A 25924-nucleotide genomic window follows, 5' to 3' on the forward strand; every position below is an offset into this window, starting at 1 on the left:
AAAGTACAGTACACATACTGCGCACGCCACCAGGATTATCAGGAGTTTCTTTTTTCAATACCGGAGAACAAAAAGTGAGTTCTGAGTCAGGACTTGAAAGAGTCAACAGAAGGGACAGATCTGAAGCTCATTCAGGGACACTAAAGACAAAGTGACATGTTGCCTCATCAGAAGCCGAGCCACAACACTCTGGACCTGCACAACTGACAAATACCGGCAGCAGATTAAGACCAGAAGAAGACGACATTGGTCATAGCTTTGCCCAAATCTTCAAAGCGACTATAATCATTTTTTTTATCAGGGCTGTCACAGTATCAGATTTTCACTATATGATTATCACGGCCTAAAGAATTCACAATAATGATCATAATCAATGATAGTTTGAAGGGGACAAAAAGCTCAGTCATATTCATCTTTAACTTTGTTTATTTGTTTCTTTTTATTTATACATTTCACTAATACTACAAGTGTAGGGAGGTGGAGAGGAAGTCTGTAACCATAACTGTACAACAAGAACAAAAAAACTCTTTGGAATTACTTTCTGGTGCTTCATAGCCACATACTCTGACAAACTAAAAAAAATGATTTAAGAGGAGATGTATTATTTACACAATATTATCATGTGTATTTTCAACACAGTATCCATACTCATTTGTAAACATCTATCATCAATATTGTCATATCACAAAACCCCTTATTTTTAACAAAGGATCAAATTGCTATGTGTGATGTGATGGGCGTCGATCACAGTGAAGAACCCTCAGATGATTATTACCTGTCTTTCAGCTCATTGTTTTGGTATCCTGATCCTCAACTTTACTGTTTTTGTTCACTCCTACTGCTCTCGTAAAGTCATTTTAAGCCACAGCAGGTGGCTGTTTCCAGCGAAAAACCTTCTTTACACTACCAGCCAAGCAACAAACAGCAGAGAGTTAGCAACTAGATAGAGGAGTATTTAGCTACTAAAGACATATTTCCCTCAGAGTTGGTGGAGACCAAAAACCAAGGTAAGAGGAGAGTGAATAATGGACTTACATTTATCAGAATGGCAGAAACATGACTCCAAATGAAGGAGTAACTGGTAAATGTATGCTGCAATCAAAACCATTTTTGTACCGGACTGAAACATGTAGATTTCTGCTGTAATGTCAAGTGGCCATATGAGGAACTGCAGTTTTTTTGGCATGTCTGCCCTTGAGGTTGCCCCTTTGGTTTATTTTTAATAAGAAATGTAATTTAAGTTATCGGTGATCCATGTTAACAAGTTTAAATAGCTTCAGTAGAAAATGTTGTCCTCTCAGTAGCCGTTGCATTCTCTCCCCTGATGTGGGTGCAAATGTGAACTTGTGAAAAACATTACTATGTCAAACATCATAAAACTGAAGAGCTTCAAACATCATAGAAGTTAAGAGCATCAGGAGAGCCACCTCCTCTCACCACAAATATTAAACACACCTCTCTCGTATCCCACAGGAGAACCGACCAAAAGGCACAAGTGTTCTTCAACTCACCGTAACCGACCGGGACGCTTCCCACAACGGCCCACCTTTCACCTTCGCCATCGTGGATGGGAACGAGGGCGATGCTTTCCACATCAATCAGCAGGGAGCTCTAGTGGCTGTGGGGGCGCTGAATAGGAAAAGTAAAGAACACTACCTACTTCAAGCACAGGTGAGTCACAGCACCGAGGAGAACCAGAGTTGAGAGGTTGTATTGATTGAACCGTCAAGCCACAGCAACCTGATCTATTTGTCTTCCCTCTGTTCTCCCTCTGTACCCTTTCTCTCTCATGCTCACTAGTTCCCATCTGTTTTTTTCTCAACTAGTCAATGTTCGTGTCTGCGTATATGTAATCTAAAAAAAGCTTCCCACCCTCTAAAAAACTGTATGTGAGATGCTGAATTGAAATAAGCATCAGAGTGCATCTCACAGGAGAATCATAAATCAAAGACATTTGCTTTGAGTTGGCGTGATCACGTGTGTGTTGCTGGGTGTTGATGTGTCACAACAGAGGAAAGAACAGAGGAAAAAAAAAACGAGTGGGCAGATGGGATATGAAATGTAAGTGTGATGTCTTGTTACACACGAGATGCGCACTCAGATTTGAGTCAGAGTTGGGTTTTTTTTTCTTGCAGAGCTGATGACCATCTGTGTGAAAGTGTGAATGTTAAAAAGCATGATCTGTAGATGAATCTGTTGGCTTTGGTATCAAATGCACCTACAGTGTGTAGATGCAGTCAACCCAGGGTTATCAGGGAAAGCGCTTGATTGCCCTCTGCTGTTGGAAAAATCATGCTTGCAGTTGAAATTTTACAGTGCACAGCACCTCCTTAATGCATGTGTCTCCTTCTCTCCTTCATCACGTTTAGGTGTCAGACAGTGGCAAACCTCAGCTCATTTCCAGCGCCTTCATCAGCGTACGCATAATTGAGGAGAGCGTCTTCCCTCCTGCAATCCTTCCTTTGGACATCTTCGTGACCACCACCGGTGATGAATACTCCGGCGGCGTCCTGGGTAAGATCCACGCCACTGACCAAGACATCTACGACACTCTCACCTACAGCCTCGCCCCCTCTTCTTCCTCCTCCTCGGAGGAGAGCGATGCGGTGTTCTCAGTTTCCGCCTCTGATGGTAAAGTCATCGCGCTACGACCACTCGATGTGGGCCACTACCCTCTCAACGTGACGGTGACTGACGGCCGCTTCACCACAGCTGCTGATGTCACCGTGCATGTCAGACAGGCAGCTCGTCAGGCTCTGGACAACTCTATTTCAGTGCGCTTTGCAAATATCGCCCCTGAGGAGTTTATTGGGGACTACTGGCGAAACTTCCAGCGGGCACTGAGGAACATCGCTGGAGTTCGGAGGAGTGAAGTGCAGTTAGTGAGCCTGCAGCCTTCAGAGCAAGGAGATCTGGATGTGCTGTTGACTCTGGAGAGATCAGGCAGCCCCTACCAATCTCAGGAGGTAAGAGCAGCCATGATTAAACTTTCAAGATGTTCATTTATAGCTGTTATTTTGTTGTTGAGGCCAAAGATGTCATGATTCTCTGTTTTGGCTGCAACTAACAATCCTTCAGACAGTTTTCACAGTTTCCACAATGGAGTTTGCCGTCATATACCTCAAAGATAAACATAGAAAATTCATGTTTGTGAAGCTGCAACCAGAAAATGTGTGAACTTTATTTCACAACATTTCAGTCCTCAGATCTTTATCAGGTAGAATTAAAAAAAAAAAATAGATATAGATATTTTGGTTCTTTTACAGAGAAGTCGTTTTAGCTCTGCCCATGAATGTTAGGCATATTTTCCTGATAAATGACTTCCACCATTTTCCATTTGTCGAGATCGTTGCCGATTGATTTTCTGTCATTTGACTAATGGACTAATTTCAGCACTAAAATCCCCTTTATTGAGCCTTTCTGCGTTCATGTTTCAATCTTCTTCAGGTCGTCTTCCGTAAGCTGAACTCCTCCGCAGCTGTGATCGAGGAGATGACTGGGGTTCGGATCGTGCGGGTGGTGCAGAAGCTGTGCGCGGGTCTGGACTGCCCGTTGCACTTCTGCGACGAGGTCGTCTCCCTTGACAAGACCGTCATGTCCACTCACAGCACGGCTCGCCTCAGCTTCGTTACCCCGCGGCACATGAGGACCGCGACCTGCCAGTGTGAAGGTAGAGTAATTACACCTCATGTACACGCAGACGGATGCACATTAACACATTTAATGTCTGTTAGAAAGTCCCATTCTGAGTAGAAATGTGTTTGTATTTAGGTGGCAGATGTCCTGTAGTGAACAACCTGTGTGAGAGCAGCCCCTGTCCTGAGGGTATGGAGTGTGTGGCTGATCCTAGAGAGACTATCTACAGTTGTGTGTGTCCAGAGGGCAAGAAGGGCAAATGCTCTGGTAAGACCACCCACCTCTCAGTCTGTGTTCCCTCCACCCAGCCTTCTTCTACATGTAGTGATGAAAAAAAGCTATGTAAAGATCGAGTCAATGTTTTGTTTGTTTGTTTTTTTATTTAAAGGGATAGTTCACCCTAAAATCAAAAATACATGTCTCTCCTCTTATCTGTAGTGCTATTTATCAAAAACAAAACAATCTAGTTTGGTGTGAGTTGCTGTGTTTTGGAGACATTGGCCGAAAAGATGTCTGCCTACTCTCAAATATAATGGATGGCACTAGATAGCATAGATTGCTGTTGAGTTTCCACAAGCTGAGTGCCATCTAGTTACATTATATTTGAAAATGGGCTGATATTTCCAAAACCCAGAAACTCACACCAAAACAATCTAAATTGTAGTATCACTACAGGTAAGGAAAAAAAAATGTATTTTTGATTTTGTAGTGGACTGTCTCTTTATTAAGCTTTTCTTAATACTTGTCTGTTACTTCATGTCAGACGGCCACTCACTGACGTTCAGCGGCAGCGGCTACGTGAAATACCATCTGATGGAGAACGAGAACAAGGAGTTGATGAAACTGTCTCTGAGGCTGAGGACCTTCTCCAGCCACGCTACTGTCATGTACGCTAAAGGAACCGACTACAGCATCCTCGAGGTGTGTGTGTGTGTGTGTGTAAACATATTTCTCTGGCCTTATCACTCAGCCATAACAATACATTTCACTTCTATTCCTTCCGCCTCTTTATAAACTGAAATTTCATATATCATAAACCACATTTATTATATTCGAGACAGACTCTGTGTTTCTTAGCTATTTTCCATATCAGAAGGGCTTAATAAACACATAACTGACCCTGGGGGCCATGTGTACTATGAAGCTATGCTGAAGGGTTCAAAAAGCCATTTTTAAAACCCGGTTCACATGAGGGACTATGGGAATGTGGTGGTGCCTTGAAAAAAATCACACACAAGAGCTATTTTAGTGCTGGGAGGGAAACAGAAAGCAGTTTTCCACACATTCCTTTTAGAGTCTGTCTGGTGTAGCGCTCTGCACACCAGACTTTAGACTCGAACCTGGCTGGCTAAAAGGCAGCTATTGTTTATCAGACTGCCATGCAAGGCTTTTAATATCTCCAAACTGTTACATGTTTTATTTGGAGCGAAGAACAGAAGTTATCACGTTTTCCTGTTAAGCTAGGACTGTGCGATATTATCGAGAGGAATTTGTTTGCCCCTTATCAAGATAAATGATTTCATTGTGTGGTAATAAATTGATGCACTCTGTTTTCTGATAGGGAGTGATTCATGACAGTGTCAGACGTTGATTTATAACAGCGACTTGATGATTTTATCACAGTTTCTCCGCCCCAAGTTTTAATCTTGTGCAGTGTTAATCAAAAAGGGAAACAAAGAGCAGAAGTGATGAGATGAATAACCTCCTGAAGTATGATATATGCCGAGTGTTGATCATGTTCCAACTCTGAAATAGATTGTGAACGGACGCCTGCAGTACAAGTTCGACTGCGGCAGTGGCCCCGGCCTCGTGTCAGTCCACAGCGCTCAGGTTAACGACGGGGAGTGGCACACCGTCTCACTGGAGGTGGACGGTAATTACGCCAAGCTTGTGCTGGACCGGGTGCACGCTGCCTCAGGCACAGCACCGGGCACCCTGCGAACCCTTAACCTTGACAACAGCATTTACTTCGGTGGTCACGTACGCCAGCACGCCACGGCCCGCCACGGACGCAGCCTGCCGGTCACCAACGGGCTCCGCGGCTGCATCGAGGCCATCGCCCTGAATGGCCAGGAGCTGCCTCTCAACACCAAAGCTCACCGCGCCCACGCTGTGCTGGAGGACATCGTGGATGTGGCTCCGGGCTGTGCACTCGCACCTGCTGAGAGTTGTTCCAGCAACCCCTGCACCAACGGAGGGAGCTGCACCTCGCTGCCTAATGGAGGTACGTAATGTCGCGCTCAGCTCATTGCACTCACTCAGATTTTCACTGGAGCCGTTGAAGTTAAATTTGATGCTGTCTTTATTTGTATGCTATGCTTGTACTTGAGTACCTGCACATTTCCATAGATCTAGGTGAGATAAAGGAGAACTTTCTGCCCTAAATTCTTTACCTGATCATGTGTTGCCATCTTAACTGCTAATCAAACATGGCTTGCTTCCAGCTCAAGAGCCCATCTTTTATTCAGGACAGGCTATTAAAGACAGGGACCTTTTATCATAGTTTTATAAGAACAGTGTTGCTGTTCTGTGTTAATTTGCAGTTAATAATCTTTTGCTAATAATGCGCACTCAACACTTTTGCATTTGTTTCACATTAAAAACCTGCCAGAGGTTCAGGGGGCGCAATCCCTCACCATCCCTGGAAGGCTTTTTTGTAAAACATCTGCAGGACGTGTTGAGTTTCAGTTACATCAGCTCAATTTAAAGCAAGAAGAAACAGTTTGGTAAGCATATTGTGACTCTGTCATTGTACTGCTGGAATTAATGTAAATTATGCAGAATTTATCAAGCGAGCCATTAAAGTAAAAGTCCCAGTAATTTGTTTTTTTATCCCCCTGGCCTTTATGCCTGGCTGACCTGTTTACCACCCCAGCCGCCCCCCCACAACCCCCTGCTGTTGTTTCCAAACTGACTTTGGTTTGAGAGTGTACAGTAGTTTAGAGGTGGCCACTTGCTCAGAGTCTTCGTCGTCTTCTTAAGATTTTCTCCTGAATTCCTCAGGCTACTTCTGCAAGTGTCCTGCATCTTTCATGGGGACGCACTGTGAGATCGGCATCAGCCCTTGTGCCTCCAACCCCTGCCTGTACGGAGGCACCTGTGTACCTCGTGCAGATGACTTCTACTGCCAGTGCAGAGGGCAGTACTCAGGACAAAGGTATCACAACTTTTTCTTCTCAGGCTTGATTTTGAATAGAAAAATGTGTCGGCAAGCATCGATGCCGTGTTGGTAGAAATATTTTGCATGTTTGAGGCAAAATGATCACTTTACTTAATACCCATCATTTTACTTCTGATATTGAAATAATACTTGATACTACTAACAATAAATGTTGAGTCGTAATATTCATAGTCTGAGTCTGAACCTGCATTTCACAAGTCTGCAGGAATTTGTAGAGCGGTAATCTGCATTCATGAATTATGTCTTACACATTACTTCACACCGTAGAATATCCTGCAGCAACATAAAACTGACGTTTGTAATTTTCAATTCACTACGGAACATTAAATCTTTCACACTGCAAAATCACGTCTCTTATAAACTTGTTTTAAATTCAGATGCCAGTTGGGGCCGTACTGCAGAGACAACCCCTGCAAGAACAGTGGAAAGTGTATCGACAGTTTGGATGGACCTGTATGCGAGTGTGAAGCAGGCTTCCAGGGAGACAGGTAAGCCACGTTCGAGTTTAATCCATGAGGTGAACTGTCTGAATTATTAAATATCTGATTTCTTGCATCAGCAGTTAATAACATGCAACATTTCACCTTCAACCACCCCTCATTAAATTCCAATATATTTGTTCAGGTGCCTGAGTGATGTGGATGAGTGCATCAAGAACCCCTGTGCTAACGGAGGCCAGTGCCAGAACACGTACGGCTCCTATAAGTGTAACTGCTCGCTGGGTTTCAGCGGGCAGATGTGCGAACTCCGCGCCGAGGTCCGCAACGAATTCGTGTCCACCTCCTGGAACATCGGCCTGGAGGAGGTGATCGGCATTGTGGTCTTTGTTTCGAGCATCTTCATCCTGGTCCTCCTCTTCATCATCATCCGCAAGAGGGCCTGTCGCAGCAGGTCAAAGAACGACGACGACAAACAGCTCGGAGGCTCAAACGTGCCTCACTCCTTTCTCCAGAGACCTTACTTTGACGCCAAACTCAACAAGAACATCTACTCCGACATCCCGCCGCAGGTCCCTGTGAGGCCCATCTCCTACACTCCCAGCATTCCAAGCGACTCGAGAAACAACCTGGACAGGAATTCATTTGAGGGCTCAGCCATCCCGGAGCATCCAGAGTTCAGCACCTTCAACCCAGACTCTGTGCACGGACACCGCAAGACCGTGGCTGTTTGTAGCGTAGCACCCAATCTCCCCCCTCCCCCTCCCTCCAACTCAGTCTCGGACAGCGACTCCATCCAGAAGCCGAACTGGGACTATGACTATGACGGTAAGTTTGTTCCTACGTGGCAGCATTGGTTACCTGTTCCTAGGCCGGAGGTGCATTTAGTTCCAAATAACTTCTATCAAGATATTTCCTGCATTTAACTCATTTAACGTTATCCACAGCATGTTCTTTGTATTGCAGGAGCACATTAGCGTGGGTGGCCTTAGTGCCAAGTAATCCTGAACATGAACGTACACAGGAGACTGGATAAATTAATTATCATTGGCTTTCGGTAGAATCCAGTCATGATGATATTTTGTGAAATTCTGGATAGCACTATTTTTACGGGTCTATAATTTCCTGATTATTTCCTGGAGGTTTTCGTGGAAAGGATGTAATTTGGTCCTAATTATATGGCAAACAGAGGCAGTGTTTAATCAGTAAACTTCCAGTTCAGTCACTCCAATTACTTGCTAGTTTAACCTGTAAATGTTTGTACAGGCAATTTAAAATATATGCACAAATAAAGTTTCCAGAAATAAAACAAATAATGAATTAATATCAAGGGTTTAAGTAGAGCAGGTTTTTTCCCTCTGGAAATCAACAACTGCTTAAAAAAGTGAACATAACCAACTAAATTCAACCTAAAATAGCCGGACTTTGTCTCTTTTTTCTCGATAATTGGGACTAAATTATGTAGTTCTTTCCAGGAAACTTGCCAGGAAGTTGTTAGGAAATAATGGACCCTTAAAATAAAGTTAACTCAAAAGTAAATTCCATGTAAATTGTTGTGGTTTTACATCAGCGAAGAGTTTTGCCTCAAGCATACAAGTGGAGCACAGTTCACTGAACATGAATTTCACTGTATTATATGTGATTTTGCAGAAAATGTTGCACAAAAATGTTTGAAATGGATTATCAACAATTTCAAATGTAGAAAACCCCATAAAAAGTACTTTTTTATACCTCATCCATGTTCTGTAGGTTAACAATAAAATCAAACTGTGCCTTCTCTTCCAGCTAAAGTGGTGGACTTGGACCCATGTCTGACCAAGAAGCCTGTGGAGGACAGTGCCTGTCACCCCTACAACACCAGGGGCAGCATGTCTGAGGTCCAGTCCCTCAGCTCCTTCCAGTCGGAGTCCTGCGATGATAACGGTATGCTGCCATTCAACACATTCAATCACATCTCTCTTAGTCACTGGAGACAAACTAACAAGTCAGCATAGTTTGAAAAATGCCATATTTTATAACATTTTGCACCTGTGATGAGCTTCTTTTCTTTTGTGTGATCAGCCTGCAGGTTTTTGCGACAGTTACCTTTGCCTTGTAGAGCCTTGTTGATTTCTCTGCTAACACTGTTTCTCTGCATGCTCAGAGTGGATGGCCCAAATGGCGACTGTTGGGTCACGTGTTCTTTTCTCTTTCTTTTTGCTGCGGGGGCTTCAGCTCCCATATGGATCAAATCAGTCCACAGATCCAGAACAAGGTTTTAAATAGGGGGTCCAGCCTGTAAGTCCTCAATCACTACCGGTACAGACGGAAGCAATCACAACAACTTGTGCTGTGTAATTGTCCCGGGATTATATATGCTTGAAAAAAAAAGCATTCTGACCCTGTTTTCTATTCAGCCGGCTCTCAGTTTATCTGTGTTCAAAAGGAGTTTGATGACTTCCTCAGAAAGCAGTTATGTTCTGTTTGAAAATCACTCACAAGGTCGTTGACTTTGACAGATGTCTGCATTTTCATTTTGTTTATTTATAAGCATGCTTTTTCTTCTTTTCCTTTTTTTTGTTTCTCCATTTTTTCCCCTAAATGTAGCTACAAACGGATGTTTAAAGCAAACATCGAGGATCATATCACAAGGGTATACACGCGTTTTATTTTACGTTCTGCCTTTTCCTCTTCATATCATACTTATTACCCCCGTGTCATTACAGTCATCTCGATGGGGATTGTGCTGCTTATAAGTCATCAAAACCTTCATCTTCTACCTTGAAAATGAGAAGGAATCCTAAATTGAATCACAAATTGAATATTTTCTAAACAAGTTGTTTGTATTGCCTCGGTTTGTTGTCTAAAAGCACACAGGCTTCTCTCTGTGTTGGGGTTGGAATAGCGTTTATCTCCGGGGAATTTCACTGATTCTTCCATCTGTACTGTCGATGGCACCCCGTAGCATCTCCGTATGTTGTTGTTGTGTGTTATCTTTCACAAACAAAACCCTCCCCCTCCCAACAATGTCGCCTTCCACCATTGTCTTGTGCCAGCCATGACCCGCCCTGCCATACCAAATGAAAAAAAAAAGTCCAACACTACGACAGACACATTTGTGGGAAGTGTCGATTGTGTTGGCATCACCCCCCACTACCATGAACTCCGTGTGTGTGTTTTTTTTTTTTCATTTTCAAATTTTCAGAGCATTTGTGCTAATGCTAGCTCTCTCCCACCCACTCTCCTCTGCCCTGCCTCTCACAAGCCTCCATAGTGACAGTAATCCACCTTGTCAACTCTGCTGTTGACACTGTGGAAGGAGAAGGTACTCTTTTATTGCTTCCATCTGCCAGTAGTTTTGTCCTTGGTGTTGGGATGTGAAGTGCAGGTTATAGAGCTGCCATTATCTTACACTGACAAACCTCAGCCAACCCTGACATGCTCCTTTCTAGATTGAGCTGCCAATTAAAAAGATAAGCAAATAAAAAATTAAACGGGCACAGAAGTGTTGCCTTCAAGTCTCGGTATTGATCTTTGCCCACTTTTGATTACACACCTCAAGAAGTCTGTGTAAGAAAATGGCAAAGCTGTTGTGCATTAATTAACCTGTCACTCTCTTTTATCATTATTTCAGTGTTTCATTGTCCTCATTTCATTCGTGTTCTTAGCCGATTGTTCTCTCCTCTCAGGTTTTAACTTGACTTGTTCTTTTCTCCTTTTCTCCTCCTTCTCGCCTCATATAAAGAGTCTTTTTTGGCTCATGATCTCAAGAACCCAAGAGGTGACTTTTTACATCTTTGTTTGCCTGTTGTTCACTGGTGTCCCCCGCCCCCCCACCCTCTTAACTCTTAACCACTAACCCCGGGGTTTAATGAGGAGGAGAGGGTTAATGCTCCTCTGTAAGGCCAAGCCGGTGTGACACTGAGCGCTTTCTGCCTCAGTGGCTTCGTAAGGTGTTCTGTCAGCCTTTCTGAGATATTTTTAATCCCAAAAACATTCCCATGCATGTCTTTGATGCTGTGACAACATTAAAAAAATGTTAATCCGACTGTTACGTGATTAAATTCTGCTCAGTAACTAACTGGAAATGTGACTTGACTGGATGGAAGTTTGTGTTTGAGTGTCTGTGCTATCACTGTCAAAGGGACAGTTCACCCAAAAATTTAAATTCAGTCTTTATCTACTCAGTCGCATGCCGATGGAAAGTCGGGTCAAAGTTTTATAGTCCACAAAACAAATCTGGAGCGTCACAACAAACAGCGTAGAAGAAGACGGGGGACTTGTAAAATGTAAAAAACAACTGAAAAAAGAAACATAAAATGGCTCCAGCTCATCTAGTATAATTCAAGTGTCCCCAAGATACCAAATTGATTTGAAAAGACGTTATTTACACAGCCGAAAGCTTCACTGTAGCTGCTGAGCTAAAAGACTTAGCACGCACCAGGTTTGAAGTAGGTGCATTAGCTTGATGAAGAGTACATGATGACTGAATTTTAATTTTTAAGAGTGTGTGCAGGATTTACAGTGGCTATTTTCAAAACACTTGAAACCCTGAAATGTACTGTGTGTTGAAGTGGTTTGGTGAACCTGAACTTAAAAAAATATGATTTGTGTGGTGATGTGGTGCAGGTAAGGAAAAGTCTGCCTTTGAGTCACACTGAAACAGAAGTTAGAGTTTCTACATTTTCTAATTTGACACATTTACATGTGAAACAGAATATATAGGCGAGGTATAATTACTAGAGGGACTTAAATCAGAATCTATAGATTTTATTGGATCGCTTAAAGGAGCTCTGTGGACTAAATGAACGTTAGCTACTGATGCTCTCTGTTCTGATAGAGTGAGCTAGTTGCCTCAAATCTAATTTGAGTGGAGTTCTAGATGATTCTTAAAACATATTTTAATATTTCAGAGAAAAAAGATTTTCACAATTTTTTGGCATATAGCAAGAAAACTGAACAAAAGACACAAGGAGACGTTTTCATTTGTTTTCTTAAAGTCTGTGAATGTGTCTGCAGTGTGTTAAAAAACTCAGTGGCGTGAATTTCAGTGTTTATTAATGAACAACTCATTGTGTTGGTGTAACGTTGTATTGTGTTCCTGTTGCATGGTGTGGCCTTTCAATATTAACATGATGGTGAATGTTCTGATGTCTTGAGCTTTGGGGCAGCACACTAATGATTGTGTTTGTGCTTTTCCTTCTCAAACAGGATATCACTGGGACACATCTGATTGGATGCCAAGTGTTCAACTTCCTGGAATCCAGGAGTTTCCACAGTATGAGGTTGTGGAGTCGCCCGCCCCTCTGTACAGTGACCCTAGTGCCATCGACACCGACTACTATCCCGGCGGCTTCGACATTGAAAGCGACTTCCCTCCGCCGCCGGAGGATTTCCATGCAAACGACGACCTGCCGCCGCCACCTTTGCCAGAGTACGACACACTGCGGCACCCAGGCAAAGATCTGGACCCGGCTGCAGCCGGTCCGGGCTCTCCTGGGGTCCGCCAGCGCCCGGCCCTGCCCCAGCTCTACAGCCTTAACCAGTACCTGCCACAGCACTCCTACTCAAGCGACGCAGGTGACACCGAGGGGCAGGGCGCTGCCTCCACCTCAGCCACGACCACCCCGGCTTCCACCCTGGGCACCAGTGGCTACAGAGGGGGCTACCCTTTAGGTTGTAGTCGGGACTTTGACTCCTCAGCGCTGGACAACATGTCCATGTCTCTGTACACGTCCACAGCCTCTTGCTCGGACATGTCGGCGTGCTGCGAGGAGTCCGAGGCGATGATAAGCGACTACGAGAGCGGTGATGAGGGCCACTTCGAGCGTCTGGTCATACCGGGGCTGGACTCCCAACAGCACACTGAAGTCTGACACTGGATCCAAACAAAAGTGCCTGAACCCACAGCTACACCTAATGTTAGCCCGTCACACACCAATCACACTAAACACGCACAGTATGTGTACACAGAAAACACACACACAAACACACACACACACATACATACATTGACACACATGATTGAATTGAGTCAAAACAGCGGGGTTGTTGAGACTGGTTATGAAGGCCAATTGGCTGAGAAGATCTCCTGAAGCTATAGCTGAGACTCTGTAGCATCGTAACATCTGCTCGGTCCAACTCCCGCCCCTTTGAGTTGGCGGTGCCATTGCTTTAAGTCGCTGTCATCATACACAAGAAGTGGATCGTCTGAAGGAACAACATTTTAACGTACAACAGGAAACGCATCATGAAAAAAATAAAGAATAAATTTCACCACAATATCTTCGTTTCTATAAATAAAACCAAGCAAAATGTTTTTATACAAGTCCTCATTTTCAATGTAAATTTAAATGTACAGTTTTGATTTCAAAGTTTACTAGGTTTTGTAGATATTCTATGCTTTTATTTTCAACAAAAAAAGAGTTAAATGGTGTGACATTATCAGCCTTACTGTGCTTACATTCACGAAAAAAGAAACATGAAAAAAAGAGAAGAAAAGTGCGTGGCTTTTCTGAACACAGTGTACTCGTAAAAGTTTATTGTCTCCTGCTCATTTCAAAAAGGGTCTTCAATGAACGACTGCATATTCTTGTGTTGTTTTTTTATTTGTTTGTTTGTAAATTTTGACTTTGAAACCTCTTTATTTTTCCACCAAGAAAATGGGACCCAATATATTTATAGTGCAGAGTTATCCATGGACACGTGACTTTTTCAGGTGTCTATGTGTGTGTGAGCAATGCTATGGTCTTGTTAAGGTTTTTATTGAATACTGCCACAAGCTCACGCTTTCCTACTGGCAATAAATTATTCCTAAAAAATATCTCGACTGTCTGTGTGCAATTATTTCCTCACAAGATTTATGAATAGAAACAAGTTGTTGTTGTGAGGAGTAATTTGGTTACTGTAATTACTGTTTGTGCAGAAAGAAGATGATAAATGTCTGGAAGGCTTAAATATTAATCTGAACTTTAAAGATGTCACTTTTACTTTAGTTGTCTTAATGCTGGATTGTTTCCAAACTTATTTCTTCATTTATTTCTGTTTCAATACTGATATGATTAGTCAAACAGTAAATTTATCTGCAACTATGAGGCAATTTTTTATGCAAAAATGGCAAAAATTCACTGGTTTCGGTTCATAAATGTGAAATTTCACTTGTTTTCTTCGTCTCATAGTGAACAAGACTGTTGGGTTTTGAAGTGTTGGTCGTATGTGTTGATACATTAACATTTGTCAACTCAAGATGATGGGCATATTACTCTGTCAATCAACAATTTATAGATATTTGATTAAAATATCTGATGTTTTAATGAGAAAGCAGTTAATTGATTTTTTTAGCACTAACCAATAATGAAAATATCCTTCAGTTGCAGCCTGACAGTCACATATGATGTGACAAATGACATCACTTTTTTGTTTTAACCAGAAAGACGCAAGGTGATCTTATACAGCTACATAAATACTTATATCAAAGCAAACAAGAACAGATATGTTGTAACTTTTTCCTGGTTTAACTTCAGGTTCAATTTTCAGTTTTATCTTGAGACAACACTGTGGTTAGAGTGAGGAAAACCTGATTTCTTTATCTGTTTTGGTCGCCACAAACACAGCTGGAGATTAAAAACATCTGGTTTTGTCGTCAGAAACAGCTGGACATTTTCCCAGTTGTCTTTAAAAATATCCTTCGGTGTCACGGTTGTAAATGTTGAAACACAGTGGTTCATTGACAAAAATATCCAGTGGTTTCAAATGCAGTCTTAAACTGGGAGCACTGGCTTGGCAGCCTTCTCGCCTGTAACTGCACCACCACCCCCTCCACCCGATATGAAAGTCAGGTGATAAGATTACAGTGTGAACATGATATGACACATTTTGTAGAAATCCTGTCCAATTCTGCAAAAAATAAAATTCACAGTCTTGGTTTATAATATTTCACTCAGTGTAATTATCAAGCCTCAGTGAAGAGAGGCCGACTGTGTGGAAATTGATTTTAACGAAGCTTCAGTACATCGGGGGGGGAAACTGTGTTGGAGTTTAAAACCATGAACTCTCCATCACATCTTGCCTCTCCTCTGTCTGACAGCTTCGTGTCACCTCCCTCCTCTGACTCCCCGTAGCTGCTTGTATCAATAAACCTTGGTTGTCTCACACAGGGCCGATAAACTAACATGACCCTGTCACCTCCAGGCCCGGCCCACCAGAACAGTCGCTCTTGTGTGTGTTTTGGCCCGGTGCACTGCGCTGAGCTGATCACAGCTCCACACAGAACCGACTGCTGCTTCCTGCTGGGCTCTGTGGTGGACTGAAGGTGACCTTTTGACCCTCAGTCACAACAGCAGAATCGCTCCACGTCTGACGACTGATGTTAAGACTCCTCAGTCTCTCTAATGATTCATATCATGTCACCAACATGTCTGACGGCATGATGGTGATGAATACAGCACCACAGGGCAGCAGAGTTTGTCCGTGCCGGGGTGCACACTAATATTTCAGTACAGCATTATAATGAGACATAGCTGATAAAGGGTTTCAGGCTTTTATAACAGTGTAACAAATGTATTTAAGCTTAAATTAGAGGATTTCCTTAACTCGCTGTAAAACATTTCTGGAGCTTCACAGCAACACAGCGTAGCAGCATTCTCCTAAACAACTGATGAAGACGGGCACTGAAAAAAAAAAAAAACATTAATTGATGGAACTTATCCTTTAATAAAGGCTTAATGGATTCCTCAGTTTCTAGAAATCTGTCGAGCCTGCAGTTATTTATTTAAAGGAATAATTCAACATTTTGGCAAATATGCGTATTGTCTTTCTTGGCAAGAAACCAGTGGATACTCCAGAAGCAACCGGTCCACGGCAAGACATAGTTTGGCACACAACCCCTGTTGAATTAGCTTCAGAGGTGCCAGCAGGGTTTTTTTGTTACATTTGGACAGAGCTAGTGAGAGCAGAGCTTCCCCTGTTTCCAATCTGTTAGAAATTAAACTCAGGGTTTTCCTGGATCCAGCTGCATGTTTACCATGAGACTGGAATAAATCTTCTCCTCTCACTCTTCATAATACATTTGGATCTTACAGATAACAGATTGTTCCAAGCTCGGTGACTCTAAAGTTGTCTTTGTTAAGTCCTCACTGATCCATGAAGCTTCAGTAAATGATTTATTAACCAAAAACAAAAGTCATCGACACCTTTACAAGACATGCATAGCAAGAAAGTGGAATTAAGACAAAAGGGTGTCGTGATCTTGGGATTCAGTTTTATTGTTCCTGTTTTATTTTGATAGGTTCATCCTCATGTGTCATGTTGTGTTACTTCCTGTCTTGTTTGCCCTCCCCTATGATCGTCCTGATTAGTTTCACCTGTCCCTGATTAGCCTCCTGTGTATTTAGTCCATGTGTTGTCAGGTTGTCTTTTTGTTCCTCGTGTTTCATCTGAGTTCTCTGCGCTTTATTCAGTTTGATCTGGGTTTAGTTGTTGAACGGTTTGTATTTTCTTGTTTTTTTGGGTTTTCCCTCTGCCTGTGTTCTTAGTTTTTTTGTGACCTGTCCGTATTTGATCAGCCTTTTATTAAAGCTCGCTTTTTATTCCACCATTTGCCTGCCTGGAGTCTGCGTTCAGGTCCTTTTTTGCCACAGCGAAGTGTCATACTGTAATTATGCTGCGTTCCAATCTGAAAGTGTCCCAGCTTCTCCGCTCAGAAATAAATGGATCGCACGTAGCAAATGGGTGTTTGAATGGCAATTCTGGGAACTGGGATACTCTGAAATACTTCTATTTAGCAAAAATCAACTGAATAAAAGTAAAAAAAGACAACTACTAAGTTGTATTTACTGCACGTTTCACAAAACAAACACTATATAAAGTAAAAAAAGTGACGAAGAGTTAAGTATTTAGTATTTGTTCGCTATGCTGCGATGTCCTGTGTGTTTATGTCGATGAACCCGGGTCACACAGATCTTTCCCCAGTTTCCCACTTGGGATTCTGACTTGGATGAGTGTAACAGAACGCACCATTAAACTCCTCAGTTATCTCCTGTCTGTGTTCTGCTTTAAAACTTTGTTTAGCTTTAAATTCAGAACCCTCGCAGCTTGTTTTTTGCCCAATTTTCATAGATGCAACTTAGCAACACCATGGCTGCTCATTAATTTAGCCTATATTTAGATGTCATTGAGAAAGTAGTCATGAGCAAAGCATCACTTCACTGACAGCATGTCTGAAGAGTAAAGACAATGTGTTTCCACACGTGGGTCTCTGCATTTTTCCACCCTCAAAGGAGACTCTTTCTCAGGAAATGGACAATTACTTGCAGATTAAAAACCTTTTCATAAACACGCTCAGGTGTCTTGTGTGGAGTGAAACAGCTCCTCGGTCTCGGTAGAAATGAGGAGAAACGTATAATCCAAACTCCACTCATGTGCTGCTTAATCTCATGCTTGGTGGATCCAATTAACTCTGGGAAATGGCACCAGGTGTTTTTCCATTAAATAAATTAAGATTGCTTATACCTGTTAATGCATTATTCATATTATGGAATCATGAATGCAGTTGTGTGGAGAAAGGAGCTGTTCTGCTTCAGGGGTTGTGGCTTATATTGACGCGTGCTCGGAAGGCTGCGCTGTAATACTGTGTGACAACCACAAGATGGCGGCACACGACTACATGAACAAGCTGAAGGAGGACAAGCCAGAAACAGAGAAACACGAGCAGCCTCATCAAATGAGATCACTCAGGGGATCCTTCTGTCTGAATGAAGGAACACAAATAAGCACATTTATGGATCATCTGGTATAAAAGCCTTCACAGTCATTATGCGATGTAAACTCTTTATTATTGCCCCAACACTGCTCATTCTACCGGTGCAAGCACACTCTCTTCTGCCCCCAAAAAGCCTCATGTAGGATATAAAAAAAGGTTCATATACCTTCTATATATGCCATTCACGCACTTCATCAGAAGTGTTCCCACAGAAAGTGATAGCAGTCAGTGTAATCCAGAATTTCTGACAGCAGGATTAGTTTCTCATCAATCACGACTCCGGCTATGATTCGCTGTTTGCACAGAATGTGTGTGCAGGACCGCTAATAAATGCAAGTTGAGGTTCCCACGTACAATATGCAAATATCATATACCTCAAATATCAAGTCAAATCAATCAGAAGTGTCTGAGAGGGAGGCAGAGGGCGGAGGGACGTGATTAACAAGCGGCTATCGTGCTGTTTAAACATGTCGACGGACACAGTGTTGACTGTCTGCACAGTCATTCATGAGAGTTACACCGAGAACCCCTCTGAGATCCACAAGTAGGAGGAAGATGAAGCAACATTTAAAAGAAAGAACAAAAGGTATCAGGAATTTATTAAAGGAGCACTTCAACAGTTTTTTAAATGAAGATCAGTTCATCATGAGGAAACCCTTGGCTGAGAAAGGGAGACGATGATGGCATTGTGATATCATGAGGGGTCCACTGTTGTCAATTTACACATTTCAGATTTGGCGACACCCCTTTTGCATTTTTTTAACTCCTAGTTTTGAGCTCTAGTTGCCAATATTTCCTCATGAACTGACTATGTTCAGTGACTTGGAGAGAGCAGCATCACATTAATCAATAAATCATCAGATGGACTGCTGTGAATGTGTCTACAGAGCTCCAGATGACCATGTGCTTACACCCAATGTTAGCTTGAGAAACTCCTTTTCAACTATCTAACTTTAATTTGTTTTTCAAATAAAGTGAATAATTATTCTACAGATTAATTCCTCTACATCTTAACTTAGATAAACCATTTGAAATCACTTGGATAAGCTCAAAAAATGTCACAGACTTGGAAACAGGGTTAGTCTAATGAAAATCTTTTTGGAAATTGATGGTCCAAAAATATATATTTATTAATTTAATCTCAATCACAACCCAAGGTCTAAACTGTGATCTAAAATACCCTGTAGACTATGGCCAGACTTGAAATAGCTGTCTTTCTAGGTTGTTACAAGCAGCAATACAAAATGAGCACATGGCATCGTTTAACAGCATTTGGGGCTGGCTTGGCTGCTTACCAATGAAAATTGTTAGCAACAGAAATCTTTAATCGAAAACCTGTGTGACAAACAGGAGGTGTGGAGTTTGAAAGATCAGTAACAACAGCATTACCGGGAGATCTAGGACTAACTATTTTTGGAGAAAAGTCAGGATATCTAAGCCTCTGCTGTTTATTGTTTGACATGTCTCGTGCAAGTCCCAAAACTTTATCTAAATTAAATAGCAGATCACTGGAGTAGCCTTTTAAAAGACCTGATCATTGGTTTTAAACAAATGTAAAATGTAAACATTGTGCAGTGACATGAAAAAGACGACAAAAGAAACAAATAAAAAAGTACCCTCGACAGAATACAGTTCCTCAAGGGGCCGAGACTCCAGATTAAACAAACCAAAACAATGACAACAACAAAAAAGGAATTGTCTGGTGCTGTTCATCTCGCAGTCATCGGTGACTGTATTGTTGTGTATTTGTGCACAATCATGTGCTGTGAGAAAACATGTGTATGTGCGTGAGACAGACAGACGCACACACGCAGAGACCACTGACCCCAATAATCCTCTTTTCCTACCACCATACACATCTCTTTTCCTGGGTGGAGCTCCGCCGCTGTTGTCATGGCAATGGGCCAAGAGGAAGAGGAGGAGGAGGAGGATGGTGGCGGTGGGTGGGGTGGGGGGGCAACAGCAGATAAAAGCAAACACTCTTGTTTCTCTGTGGGATGTAGTGATGACCAGTGAAGCAGCAGAGACATGCCGGGGCTGTGTCGAGACCGCGCTCATTACATTACTTCTGTCTCCTCTCCTTCATTTTGCTGACAGCTCCCTCAAATGAGAGACAGGAATGTGTGTGTGTGTGTGTGTGTGTGTGTGTGGGGCGGGGGTCCTCTCGGCACCCTCCTGTCCTCATCACGTGTGGATCTGCCCTTTCCCTCCCCCACACGCTGCACTTCTCTCCCACTCTCCTTTTCCCGCTCTCACCCTTCCCCTTTTTCATCTCCCTCCTCCGCCGTCCCCCCCCCCCTCCCACAAAACTCATAACGGCTCTCAGGAACCTGTTTCTCTGATTGGCGTGATGAAAACAGACGAAAACGACCGCGCGTCGCCCCCCTCCATCTCCCTCTCTTTTCAATTCTCTCTCTTTTACTTAGCTCCTGAAGTGAAGGAGCTTCTCAGGAGGTATTTTAAAGAAGATAACGTGCCGTCGTTTCTCTTTTTTCTCTCCTCCGTCAGTCCGATTCACTTCGCATTCTGAAGATGCTTAATTGGCACGAAACACGAAAAAGTGAGTCCGCCTCATCTCTCGCCTCTGAGTGCCTCTAAACACCGAAGAAGAAAATGACAATGTGGCACAAAGCAGGCGTTCTTGGGTGCATCTTTTGCCACAGTATTATCCTGTTTGCTCTTTAAAACCATTTTAGTAAATATGAACCCTTGTAGCAGCGGGATGCTTTCCTAAAAGCATGCGAGTCAAAACAAAACACAGTATCCCCTGCAGATACGTCTCCCTCCCTCTCAGAAGCCTGTTCGTATCTTGTCTCGGGCTGAGCTACATGTTTCTATGCTTGCTCCTCTACCGTGGAAATTACTGATTTATAAACAGGCTTCAATTATCCATTAGATAAAAGCCTCATTGCTCTGGATGCTTATAAAGGCACGGCAGGGAAAACAGTGAATCATGGGCTCCGACGAGGGATACGGGAACTCTCAGCTACTGATTTTACGAGAAGAAATAGTTTGACGTGCATGAAGTCAGTATTGTTAGTTGTTTGTTTGATTGAATCATTTATTAAAATGGACTTAAAGGAAGAATTGTAAGTTTGTAAGTGACGGCATCCTTACATCTTCCCCAGCAGACGTGACATTTGTGGTGCTGGCTGACGGGTCGGTGCTGTAATTTGATTGATGTAATATCTGTGTGGGCGGGGAACCGACTGTAGTTCATAATATCACTTCAATTCCAACAGAGACACAAGCAGCGAACCAGCTGGATGCTTTGCACCATCTGTGATTTGAGCTCTCCCGACGTTACTTCTTTGACTCGACACGCTGCTGTCGTGATTAAGAGTCAGAGTAGCGTACGAGCGGTCAAGGTACGAGGTCACAGGACTGCTCGACAGTCTGGCCATTTTGCGGGGGAAGGAGTGTGGGAAGATGCTCACCGCTGACAGACAGATACTTAAGAAAAATGGAAAATGCATGCAACCATTTTCTTCACGGCCACACTCGGTGTATTCAGCACCTGATTCACAAAGGCAGCGGCTCATTAGGCAGACGCACTCTGTGAGTGAAGGAGAGCTCATGAGCTACAGTTCAGGGGTGGAATTTCTCACTCAGAAATAAAAAGGCGTCTGATGTTGATGCAAAATATTAACTTTTACTCATAAAATGATGATACTGATGAATCTCTAGGCGGCAGTGCGGCGATGCAGCTGTTAGCGCTGTCACCTCACAGCGAGAGGCTCTCTGTGTGGGTTTCCTCCGTCCAAACACATGCAGGTTAGGTCACTTGGCAACTCTGAAATTGCTTGTAGGTGTGAATGTGAGCGTGAACGGTTGTCTGTCACTGTGTGTCAGCTCTGTGATTGACCGGCGACTTGTCCGGGGTGGAACCCCCGCCGCTCCGCTCCAACTAGATGGCTAATGGGATGGAAATGTTTAGCTTATATCTGAGAGAGAACAGGTGGAGTTGGAGATGGAGGCCATGTGGATGTGGACGCTGAGGTAAATGCAGCCTTAATGTCTTAAAACAAACACAAGATAAGTTGCAGCTTGTTATTTTTGAGTTCATTGCTGGTTTGTGTTCATTAATAATAGTCTTTTTTTGTTTCTAGTTGTAGTTATATACTAGCCTATATTTAATGTTTCTTCTCCCACTACGCTCTCGCTTGTGGCTGCTGTGATTACGCCTCCTTGTCAGAGGCGGAGAAAACTCCCTGTAAAACTGACAGTCGCTCATTACGTGACCTCGACAGGATACACAATCAACCTCTGTTAACATGTCGCCCCTACACAGCACATGCGTTTAGTATTGGGAATTGTTAAGATTCTATTGATAACTACGCCGTTATCGATTCTGCTTATCGGTCCGATTCTTTATTGATTTCAGATCAATTTATGTTGTGCTGGCTGTAGCAAAGGCTTGTCATCATCTAAAATTGATTGTTCATTCAGCATTCATGGGGTTTTCTTAGTCAAAGATAAAATCATTCCTGGAATTTCAGCCAATTTCGCGTAATGACTTGTTTGTCACTTAAAAGTATAATTTTACAGACATTACCAACTAGCACTGTCAGAGCATTCGACACATTTGTATGTGTCAAATCCTACACACCATACTGACATTTCTACAAATAGCATAAGGGAATGGTGGTGGAATAACAGGCCAAACATGATTTTTTCCTAACCCTAACCAGACTGTAAGCACAACACTGTCACACCTTAAAATAGTAAATTGAATCTAAAGACAACATAAAGAAATGTAGAGATTCAACATATCCATGGTTTGCACACTGCCAACATTTATTCTGGGACTGGGTTGGTGGTCAAAGCATTTTAGGGGGCATGAGTTTGATGTCATTGTTTTGCAATGGACAACCGTCAGAAGAACGTGCTAACATTGATAAAAAGAACTGAAAAGCTCAGAGGGATAAAATGCTGATGGATCGGACCATTTGGAACCAGCTCTCAACAGATCAAGTTGTGTCTGGGGCACTAACACTAATGGAAAGCAATGCCTGGCGGGAATCAGCGCTAACATTAGCAAGCTGGGTTAACTCTGACAAACTCGACATCACGATGACTTCTCCCAAATGTTGTAAACCGTGATAAATGCTATGTGGGCTTGTTGTAAAAACACATCTCATATCAAAGTTTGCAGGGCCACAGGGCTGCGATGTGCTCCAGTTAGTAGTGCACCACGTAGGTTGTGAGCTGTCATGACTCAGCAAGTGTCGAAATAACATGAATCAAAAGTGCCTAATGGGAATCAACGCCGAGCCTACAGGCCTTAAAATATCAGTCAGCTGCCGCCACGAGAGCGGAAAGCCCGAGGCTCGGATGCTGTTTTTGAAAATATGTCCAAAAAAGTTAATATCGAAAAAACAACAACTGCAGTGTCATTATAGATTCTTTACAAAATAATAGAGAAGATAAAATAATTGCATGAAGCTGAAAAAACAGAAACTGTTAGATGTCACTTGTTAATTCAAAATAACAGACATCTCTCTCTACAGTATTCATGACTCAAGCCTGGGTAGAGACTCGCACAATCCCCGCCTTCAATGGGTGAAACAGGATCTAATTTCAACTAATAACATTTCACAGTTAACGAAGCCTTTTTTTTTTAAACACCGTCATTTTCTGTCATTTACAGTATGACAAAGATGTTGAGTCACAGGCAATTTCTACGTTTATACAGCTCTAATGAAGTAGCTCAAAATGTTCCACTCGTTCTACCGATGCTGCCAAAGCTTCTTTTATCAAGCCAAATGGAAATATGGCCATTAACCGAAGAAATGACGTCTGAAAATTTGCTTTCCTTGTCCACTGTTTGCTGTACTGTCTCACTAACTGCTATAATTATTCAAAATGAGTCCCTGCACTTTATTTTGATAAACAGCAGAGCTCTCTGTAATGTGTTTTTAAAAGCACCACAGATGACTGTGGGTGCTGATCAATGTTTGCTCACAGAGCAGCTCAGTGCGAGGGACAGGCTGACCTAAAATGTAATATCGAGAGACGGACGGGGCGGGATAATGATCGCATGAATGCAATTCACAAATTATTTATAATAATGAGCTGTTTGTATCTTAAATTAGATGACATGAGGCAATGAGGGGGTGGATAAAGGAAGAGCTCAGAAGGCAGCTCAGGATTATTATGGCGAGTAATTTGGTGATGTTACTGGGTAGTAACATAATAATGTTGTGAGGGACCGAAACAGATACTTTGAAAGCAAAGTCGGGGCTTGATCACTGTGTTATACGACACTTGGAAATCAGGGAAACATGCACACACAAAAGAGAGAACTCAATAACTTGGTAAGGAAACAAGAGTTCGGTATATTTAAACTACGTGTTTTTACTCCGAAGTTGCACATCTAACTACATAGAAGAGTCAACTTTGTGACGGCAGCAAGATTCAAAAACTCATATTAAATTTTAGACCATTTATTTATAGATTTGGCCGGTAAAGCCAAATAGGTCGTAGCTTTTCAGAAGCTATGTTTTTGGCTCTCAACAAGTTGAGTTTAGCACTGACAGCTGCAGACGTCTTGGTGGGTAACTTAACGAGGCCAACTGACAGACAAGGAGACGGACAAAGCATACACATAGTCTGTAAATGAGCATCTTTAATAATGTAAGAAGAAGAAGAAGTAGAGGAAGACTTTACAATGGGTCCATTTATTATCTTGTCTCAAAACACAGAGGTGGTGATTAATTGATCGCAACACATATCGACAGTCTTATTTGTTGTGGGGTCAGTGAAATGTAATGATTATTGTTAATTGGATCAGCAATCTGTAGCAATCTGTAACTTTGAATCTATAACTTTCTGTGTTGGCTACTAGTGGTCTGTCAATAAGTCACTATAGCACAAACAAACTGGAACAAAATCAAAAATCACATCTTCTCAAAATACACAAATATGCAAGTAAATTAGAGCAGTAGCGGGTCAGGGAGGAGTGGTGGGCGAGGGCTCTGTCACATGGGCTGGATGGATAAATAGATAGAAATGTAGGCAGAGAGACCGTATTGTCTATAGTCTTTCTCAAACGTGACATTTTTAAAATAAACCATCAGATGAGAGTTTTCACCTTTTATTATGACAACGTGTCATTTTATCATTAAGCTCAATAGCCTGCAGAAGTGTATGTATGTATGTATGTATGTGTGTGTGTGTGTGTGTGTGTGTGTGCGCGTGTGGGGGTGGATGGGTGACCCATTTATTGTGAACATCATTAACTAACAATAGCATAATCACCATTCTTTGTATAGAAATCTCACCCATTCTCAGGGATGCTCGAGCACAACTGTTTTATTTTCTGTGATAATAAGTCTGCACAGTGGGAGGGCGAGTGGTTTCACTGACCCCTTAATTATACACATCATAATGCATTCTTTGTTTAAACAATGAACACAACTACAAAAAAAAGGAATATTAAACGGAAATGTGTGGTGGGAAGTTGATGAAACACAAGTGTGGATCCAATTTAGACGATTGAAAATGTGAAATTTAAATCTAGATCACTGAAACACTGAATATCCTTCAATCAGCAGCGTGCACGGGCTCAAATAAGACAGCTTCCTGTATTTAAAAAAAAACATGAATGATCCGTCATAATAATAATGAATGGGCTGCTGAAATAAAGCAAAGCGAGCGACCGCAAAGCCATGAATGAACGCGCGTCTGGTAAACGAGGAAAGAAGCGAGGACTTCTTTCCGAGCTGCAGTTCCGCCCCTCGGCCACCAGGCGTCAGTGTTTCTCTCCTCGGAAACGAGAAAGCCGCTCCTCTCGCGGACTGTTTGATCACATGCTGGGAAGGTCTGAAGTTGCGGCTTCATGTCACACATGCGTACCGACAAAGTGAATGGCACACGGGCGCAGAAGTGACACAGAGGCGAGCAGAGAGCGGGGACGACTACCAGAGCTGA

The 25924-nt window shown here is 42.5% G+C and overlaps 1 protein-coding gene across 1 annotated transcript in view; it reads left to right on the forward strand.

Annotated features, from left to right (window-relative positions):
- The window catches only part of fat1a (FAT atypical cadherin 1a), a 73303-nt gene extending 59247 nt beyond the window's left edge, over positions 1-14056 (forward strand). Inside the window, exons 18-29 of the mRNA XM_073464755.1 lie at positions 1474-1671; positions 2370-2966; positions 3448-3670; positions 3772-3903; positions 4400-4557; positions 5392-5860; positions 6640-6793; positions 7195-7305; positions 7442-8082; positions 9040-9177; positions 10979-11014; positions 12445-14056. Of these exons, the coding sequence (XP_073320856.1) occupies positions 1474-1671; positions 2370-2966; positions 3448-3670; positions 3772-3903; positions 4400-4557; positions 5392-5860; positions 6640-6793; positions 7195-7305; positions 7442-8082; positions 9040-9177; positions 10979-11014; positions 12445-13109 (3522 nt within the window). The 3' untranslated portion in view covers positions 13110-14056. The remainder of the gene's footprint in view (positions 1-1473; positions 1672-2369; positions 2967-3447; positions 3671-3771; positions 3904-4399; positions 4558-5391; positions 5861-6639; positions 6794-7194; positions 7306-7441; positions 8083-9039; positions 9178-10978; positions 11015-12444) is intronic.
- The last annotated feature ends 11868 nt before the right edge of the window (positions 14057-25924 follow it).

This window comes from Pagrus major, chromosome 1 (genome assembly GCF_040436345.1).
Source record: "Pagrus major chromosome 1, Pma_NU_1.0".
NCBI classification, from domain to species: Eukaryota; Metazoa; Chordata; class Actinopteri; order Spariformes; family Sparidae; genus Pagrus; species Pagrus major.